This window comes from Ursus maritimus, unplaced genomic scaffold (genome assembly GCF_017311325.1).
Source record: "Ursus maritimus isolate PB19 unplaced genomic scaffold, ASM1731132v1 scaffold_7, whole genome shotgun sequence".
NCBI lineage: Eukaryota > Metazoa > Chordata > Mammalia > Carnivora > Ursidae > Ursus > Ursus maritimus.
In genome coordinates this window covers 54,539,454-54,547,783 of record NW_024426885.1, presented here as the reverse complement: position 1 = coordinate 54,547,783, position 8,330 = coordinate 54,539,454, and the positions used below count along the sequence as shown (strand labels likewise).

Here is an 8,330-nt window from a genome sequence, read left to right as displayed (position 1 = left end):
CCCCCCCCCCCCCCCCCCCCCCCCCCCCCCCCCCCCCCCCCCCGGTTCAGGGCACGTTCTCATTGTCCTCTCCTTCCCTCTCTGTCTTGCCCATTTCCTGCATCACAACAAACGGAATCTGGTCGAACGATCCCAGCTGATACTACTCTGTGAAACTCCGTTGATCCCTTAAACTTCCATTGTTGGGGAGCTTCCGGAGTCTACGTCAGTGGTTCCCAGCCCTGGCGGCACAGGAGAATCACCTGGGCAGCTCGGAGAAAGTCCTGATGCCTGGGCTGCCCTGCCGCGATTTGATCTGTCGGTCTGGGGTGTGGTCCCGGCGCCAGTAATTCTGCACCTGCCCCTGGTGATTCGAATGGGCAGCTAGCGGTGACACCCACTGCTGTGGCCTCCTGGAAAAGTCTACTGTGTGTTTGATGGAAAAGTCAGGGTCAGGTCGGGGGTGCCAGGAGAGCCAGGCCAGAGAAGGACAGAACGGAAGGGGCTGCACCCTGCCGTGGGGCGCGCCTCGGGAAGGGCCTTGCGAGTCACGACGTCACACCATCCTGCCAGTAACCCTTTGGTTTCACATGGGGACTCTGACGCTTGGGGAGGGCCTGGCTCCCAGGTGCAGCCTCTACTCCACTTGCAGGGAAGTTGGGGGACAGAAGGGAGGGCTTCATTGGCTTGGTTTCCTTTTTTAAACTTTCTTAAAACTTTGTTTAAAATGCTTCTTATATAATGATTCCTCGCTCATTGTAGTAGGCGGACATTTTGTGTAGAATTGACTTTCCCTTTCAGATGGGCAATCGCAGAAAAGTCAGAAAACCCCCGAAAGTTTAAAGAGAAGGAAGTTGCCGCCCTTTCGCCACCCAGAGACAGCTCCCGGGCAGCTCCCCCACTAACGTTTGGTGTGTCCCTTGTCATCTTTGAAATTACCCTGAGCTGGTACGGCCTCTTCTTCTTGGGAAGAACGAACCCTTAAGGGATGCTCAGCCCATGGTATCTTTTTCCTCTGAGATTCCTCCCGTGTGCAGGCAGGGATCCGAGCGGGGCAAGGCCAGGTCACGGTGGAACCGGGAGTTAGAGGCTGACCGTCCTGCGGTTCGGGAACGCTGCTCCCAGCACTGAAGCCACGGCTCCCTTCCTGAGCCGCCGGGACTCCCAGGCACACTGTGAATGAGGGTGATGATAATCCCGGCGCAGATAGGAACACTGGCACTGTCCTCGCGGTGAGCCTGGACCATTCCAGCGGCTCTGTGTACGTTTCTCAGAGCAAGCCCACGGGATCCGTGCTGGTCTAATCCGGAGACACAGGGATGTTGGAGGAACTTGTCCAAGATGACACGGTGCGAGAGGGGCAGCACCCAGGGATGCTGGCTCGAGGCATTTACCCACCACACCTACCACATCGCTTCTCCCCTGGGAAGGAGTTCTGCTGCAGATGCACTGGGAAGCCTTTGGCCCAGCACCTCCTAGGGTGTTAGGGGCCTGCAGAGGTCATGACCTTGGGAAGGGGGGGCCAAGTGGTCATCCCAGATAACTACCTCCAGCTGGTGGAGGCGGTCGGCTTCCTGGTGCTTCTTCTGAGGTTCGGGCCTGTTCGGGGAGTTGTCCTGCCGCCCGTGTGGGGCAGGCAGAGCAGGGCACGCCAGCTGAGGATGAGCCTGGCAGCTCTTGGCTCCAGCCTTTGAGGGCTCCTTCCTCCCGCCTGTCCCCAGAGCGGCAGCTCGCGAAGAATCGGCTTGCAGACTCGCCTTGGCCGGGGCCCAGGCCTTGGCAGGGCAGCCGGCAGCAGAGCTCCCGCGGCCTGGGGCTTCCACATCGGGTTTGAATTACACAGGATCGCAGCGTCCGCGGGCCTCGGGCCCAGCCATGCTGACTCACGCTTCCGTGGTCACGGGCGGCCCGTGCGGCTCGTGCGCGAGCAGCGTCTAAGGGAGTGCGTGTGTTGTGTCCGTGCCTACGTGTCTGCTGTCGGCCTGCACGCGTGCGGGTGCCGTCCCTTTATGTGGCCTCGCGGTGCGTGTGTGGCCCTGTTTGCCTGCACACGCATCATCTCTCACTTCCCTGAATGTGTGTTGTGTTTTGTGTTTTTTTAAACCGTTTTATTGAGATGCAGTTCACGGACCGTGCAGTTCACCTAATTTAAACTGTACAATGTGTTGAATTTTTATGATACACATGGAAGTTGGGTGATTATCAGCACATTCAATTTGAGGACATTTTCACTATCTCAGAAAGCAACCCCATGCCCTTTTGTGGTCCCCCTGGTCCCCCAGTCCATTACCCCAGCCCTTGGCAACCACTCATCTTTCTGTGTCTATAGACTTCTCTCTTCTGGATCTTTCCCCTGGATGGAATTGTATACTATGTGGCCTTCTGTGACTGGTTTCTTTCACTTAGCAGGATGTTTTCAAGATTCACCTGTGTTTTATTTATTTTTTTTTTATTTTTTTTTTTTAAAGATTTTATTTATTTGACAGAGATAGAGACAGCCAGCGAGAGAGGGAACACAAGCAGGGGGAGTGGGAGAGGAAGAAGCAGGCTCCCAGCGGAGGAGCCCGATGTGGGACTCGATCCCGGAGCGCCGGGATCACGCCCTGAGCCGAAGGCAGACGCTTTAACGACTGCGCTACCCAGGCGCCCCTTCACCTGTGTTTTAGCATGCATCAGTTCTTTGTTTTGGTTTTTTGGTTCATCCATTCATCTGTTGGTGGCCATTTGGCTTGTTTCTCCTTCTTGGCCACCATGAGTAGAGCTGCAGTCAACATTCATGTGCAAGTTTTTGTGTGGACGTTGGTCGTCCTTTCTCTCGGGCATGTACCAAGGAGTGGAATTGTGGGGTCCTCTGGTCACCGTTTAGTATTCTGTGGAGCTGCCAGACTGTTGTTGTTCAGAGTGACTGCATCGCTTTACCTTCCCACCAGCCTTGTCCAGGGTGGAGGGGAGCAGAGACTCTGGCAGGAGCTGGCCAGGGCTGGGGTGGGTGGGAGGAGGGAGTTTTTCAGATGGGGATCCGAGTGCATGCGTGTGCCAGCAAGAATGACCCAAGAGAGGGTGAGCATGGTGATGTTGGAAGGAGGGCACTAATTGCAGGAGTTAAGTTCTGGAAGGGGGTAGTTCTGGAAGGGGGGGAGAGAGAGGGGAGCAGGAGGTGAGGACGGGCACAGCCAGGGGAGTTCATAGGGTGGTGGCAGGGTAGGGGAGAGCCCGCCTGATGGTGCCTGTTTTCTTGAAAACAGGAGAAGAGGAGGTGGATCCGGTGGTAGGAGTCTCAGCCGTCGGGAGAGCTGGGCTGCAGACGTAGCAGGCAGATGCAGCAGAACCCCCAGCTAGCGTCGCGCTCACATATTCATGATTCCAAGTGAGCTCTCCATCGGCGTGCAGACCTGGAGAGGACGGCTGGGACAGTGGGAAGGAGGGAAAGGTTTTCTGGGGCAATGGGAAGGAGGAAAAGGCAGGGAGAGAGCTGTGCGTGTTCACAGAATTATATGCATCTAGACTGAGAAGTCCAAGGGAGTAGGAAGGGAGGGGGGAGGAGGGAGGAAAGGGAGGAGGACTTGGCGGGGGTGGGTAGGGGTAGGGACCGTGATGAAGCTGTGAGGTCATGCACAGGAGGGCTCGATGAAGCTTGGTAACAGTTGGAGCCGGAGTGCAGGGGTGGGGTGAGCAGGACGGTGGTGGGAGGGAAGCGGACACCTGTAGTGGGGGGGGGTCTCCGAGTTCCGGCCGGTACGTGGTCTAGGCCGGGGATGGAAGCAGGTTGCTGGATTGGGGGCGGACCCGAGGGAAGCCACGCCCGGTTGCGTGCATCACCCCAGCCTCTACTTGCTAGCCCGTCCTGCATTTCCTACAGTGGAACAGTTTTAAGCTGGATTTGCTGGAAGCCTAGAACCCGAGACAGCACAGCTGGCAGTAAAAACTTGGTAATGGAATTTCCAGAACAAGTTTGGGCCCGAGAATGTGCTCTCCTTGGAAGGTGGTGGGATGATTGGTTGGGTTGGAGGCCTGCTCTGCCTCTCTCTTCTCTGGGGAGGCCCCACATAGGCTCTCAATTATGGAAGAAGAAGAAAGAGGGGACCTGGCTTACCCCTCACCTGGCTTCACTGGAGCTATCATCTTGAAATGGGTCCTCCTGGGCATTCTGCAAAGGTTAGTGAATCTGAGGGCCCGGCAAGGGGGCTCTGGATTATACTTTGCTAGAGGGAGGGCATGCAGCTGTCCTCCCAGAGCTCCGCGGCTTATCTGTGCCTGGACCCCAGGCTGGGTCCTTGGTCATTGTCTCTGCGCTTGACCCGGCACAGACGGGGTGCTTTCCTATCTCAGCCCAGACTTTGGTACCTCCACAGACACAAATTTCAGTCTTTGGGGGGTCTCTTCCAGGAGAAGTGTTGGCTTATTCTACCCTTGCCTCATAGTTTCTGTGCAAGTACGTGCAATTTCAGAATCAACACATTTATATGTACACATACGTACTAATTCTAAAATAATGTGGCTTCAGTTACCTGCTAAAATATGTGGGACCTCATCCTGATGGTAGACAGCTACCAGTAACCTGCTAGACTTGGTCAGTTATGACCTGTGGCAGGAGACAAGGATAAGCCTGGGCCTACCTCCTCCATCACCACATGACTCCGTCTCCTTCAGGCGCCCTGGACTTACCCTCTGGACCTGGGGGCTTCCCCTGCAGGGAAGCTGGGCTGAAAAATCTGGGAGAGCATGGCCTGGAGGCCTCTGGATGAAGACACAGCGCTAAGCGTTACCTTTGCAACTGACATGATGTCACCGGCCATATTGGTGATGTCAAAGAGGTCCCCCTCAGCCACTCACCTGCCAGGAAAAGGCCCTCGGTAGCAGCCGTGGGAAAGGGGTCCAGAGTCCGGCTGCTGGTGGCCAGGCCTGCGCCTTGGAGAGTTTCCCTTTGGAGAAATGGCCTGAGGGCCTGCACAGTATGTGGCTCAACTGGATATAACCAGCTATTTGCTGTTGTTGTTGGTGTTGCATGAAGAATCTTTCTCATGTATATTTCCACTGAGTTACCGGTTCCATGCGAAGAAGGTACTGGTGAAAACAGATAGGGCCGACATTAATTTCCCAGCAACTTATGTTCCCCCTTTTCTTGACGTCTTATACAGAAATTTGATTTGATTTGAGTTCTTTAAAATTAGCCACCACTTTTCAGAAATATAAACATCTCATAAATTGAGAGACGGGAGTAATTTGGCAGGGAGGCAGAGAGCCAGAACATTCCCCTTGCCAGTCTGTCTGCCCCAAGTGGTGCCTCGTTTCCTGGCCAGGGCAGAGCTGGAGATAGTCCGCCAAACCTCTCACAGTGCGGACGGGGAAACTGAGGGCTATGGGGGAGGGACCTGCCCAGTCTGCCTCCTGACCTGGTGGCTGAGCCTGCCCACCCATCCCCTCTCCAGGAGGCAGGTCTCCGAGGCTGAGGGGACGCCCCAGCCTGGGCAAGAACTGCCTGTCACGGCGAGACGCAATGCTCAAAATGGACCGGGAACAATGCTGGCAAGTTCTGTCCTTGACCCCTGGGGTTTGGTGGGATCCACAGTCACAAAGAGGTTTGAAACTTATTTCCCAGATTGTATATTACAGGGCTTGGGTCTCTGCCCTCACCACTTAACTGGAATAGGGAATAGGGTTCGCTGACTCTTCCCTGGGGAGAGGCCGGTGCTGTCACTTACTTGCTGGGTGACTGGGCAAGTTTCTTAACCATTTGGAGGGAGCCTATTTTCTTATCTGTGAAATGGGTCTAATATTTGCATCTATTTTATAAGGCTGTTGTAAAGATGAAATAACATATGTAAATATAAGTGGCAGATAGTGCTGTTATTATCAGTGATAAGAAGACTGTTTAGAAAGGGTGGAGTGTAAGGAAGTGTGTTTCAGCTCAGTAAAACATGACCAGTATCCCTGCACAGCAATAGGTTAGATCTTGAAGGAGGGAGCTCTCTATTCCTAGAGGCATCCAAGCAAAAGCGAAGAGCTCCCCTGAGTAGGGAGGTGGTTGAAGGACTGAAGCTTCAGACTGGGGCAGGCATGGTGATCTTGAACGGCCCGTGATTGTGGACAGGAGGCGTGAACCGGACGGCTGTGCCTTGCAGCCCAGTCCGATGCCACGCGGATCATTCCAGAGCCTGCATCCTTGGCGTGAGGCCCTGAGATCTGGTGGCCACATGGGGCAAGGAATGTCAGAATTTGAGGAGCTGCAGTAGCTTTGGTGGGAAGAGGATTGGTGGCGGCCGACTCACGTGCTCGTAGGTCTTAGAGGATGTCGTCTTAGAACAGGCTGCAGTGGGGAAATTGGTGGCATTTGGTTACATAAAATCACTCCTGCTTTCAAAAGAGGAGGCTCCTACTCAAGTGGAGAAGGTCTGAGAGATCGATAAGAATGGTTCCTTCATGTGTTTCCTGGTGTTCACACCTGCATTCCCAGTGTTTGGAGCGGTGCTGGTATACAGTAGGCACTCAATAGATGCTTGTTGAATGAGTAAAGGAATTCGACAAATATATTTTCCTTCAGGACTGCCTACTATTTCCCAGGCACTGTGGTGGGTGGGCTGGTCTGACTGCCTCCTAGAGCTGGCGCCGGGGGGAGGGGGGAGCTTGCGCAGCCCGACACTTCTTCGCACACATCTAGTTACATGTCTCGTTGGCCCCTGTGATTATTGCCTTCATTGGGGGCTCATAACACATTTGCTGGCCTTGGCCAAGGTTACATTTTTAATGTTTTTATTTCCAAGGCCAACACCTGATTATTTTTACAGGCATATTTTGATGCAGGCGAAAATTTAGATTAAAAACAGAGCACACATTCCTGTGCCCTACCCTGGCTCGCTCGCTGTCGGCGAACGAACGTTAGCTGCTGTCCCGGGCGTACACGCACACATGCTTTAAATCTGAAATAATAGCCCTTTGTACTGGAGTGGGGAGCCGGCACCCGTGTGAGGGATAATTAACCTTTACCAGTAGGAATTTCCCCCCCTTGTCTGCCCTGTAGGTAAACGCAGATCTTTAAGATGGTGCTTTGCGGCTGGAATTCTGTGCTCTTGGGGGCTGTGTGTGTATTTATGGTAATGCCTTTCCAGCCTCCCCACCCCCCTCGAAGTGCTGGAACCGTTTGTTTAAATGACATGTTATATGGAAGCCCGTGAGTGCATAGCACAGGAAAAGTGGATCTGCTTTGCTTGAAATGGGCATGCCCCCCTTTGCTCGGCGTCCTCCCACCTGCTCCCACCTCCCCGCCCTGGAGGAAGAGTCCACATGCATGTAGTCCCACACATTTGCATTCACAAATGCTCGGCTGTTCTGTGCTGTGTATTCACACTTCTTCTCTCTCCCCCTTTGCTCCTCCGGCTTGCTGCGGGCCTGGTGCAGGCGGGCCTCATCCGCACGGACAGCAGCGACTACTTCATAGAGCCCCTGGAGTGGGGGCAGCAGGAGCGGGAGGCCGGCGGGAGGACGCACGTGGTGTACCGCCGGGAGGTCGTCCGGCAGGAGTATGCCGAGCCCGGCGGGGACCTTCACAATGAAGGTAGGCACTGGGCAGGTCCCTGAGCTCCACCTCTGCCTGGACCTGTGGTGTTTTTAGGTCACTTCTGAGCTTAACCTCTAGAGTCCTGGCGTCAGTCTTCACATCTGTAAAATGGAACCGGACCATGTATACCAGCAGAGAAACCCCAGTGGGCTTTAGGAGCTCCTACGGCTGGCTGGAGTCGGGGGGCCAGGTGAGCGACTCAAGCCCCCTGGACTGTGGCCCTAGGGACTCCAGAGGTCTCTGTGTGGCTCTGTGTTGCTTCGGAAGGTGATTTTCCTGCCTAGCAGAAGGTGCAATGGCTGTAGTTAGCTCTTCCCCCCTAAAAATCAACTCAGACCTTGGGAGGAAGGAAGGTCTTAGGGCACTCATAGAGGGGACTGCCGGGTATCAGGGCATTGGGGTCAGCTTTGTGTCCAACAGGCCATTTTTAAATCTCTAACCCTGTCAGCTGTGAGACCCTAACTAAGTCACTTAACATCTCTGAACCTCACTTCGTAATCTGTAAAGTGGGGGGCGAATTGTTGGGGCTCTCTCAGGTTGCATGTCTTAGCGATAGTGTACATAAAAGTCCCAGCGTGGAGGTGTTTGATGCATAGCAGGTGTTTGAGACATGATTGCTCTTACTCTAGTATTGTTATTAGGGTCAATGCTGATAGGTTAGGGCGAGAGCCCCTGAGAGCAGGGGCGTCCTTGCAGCCTGGAGATCGGCACAGTAGCCCACACACCAGCAGCGCCCGGGGCCCGTGCTTCCCGGGACCGTGCTTGTGCGAACAAAGTGGTTGATGCAGTGTGTGCT

The 8,330-nt window shown here is 54.6% G+C and overlaps 1 protein-coding gene across 2 annotated transcripts in view; it reads left to right on the top strand.

Moving 5' to 3' along the window:
• ADAMTS14 (ADAM metallopeptidase with thrombospondin type 1 motif 14) overlaps positions 1-8,330 on the top strand; it is a 73,741-nt gene that overhangs the window by 15,432 nt on the left and 49,979 nt on the right. For both annotated transcript variants that reach the window (XM_040624772.1, XM_040624771.1), the window contains exon 3: positions 7,375-7,531. In XM_040624772.1, the coding sequence (XP_040480706.1) occupies positions 7,375-7,531 (157 nt within the window). The remainder of the gene's footprint in view (positions 1-7,374; positions 7,532-8,330) is intronic.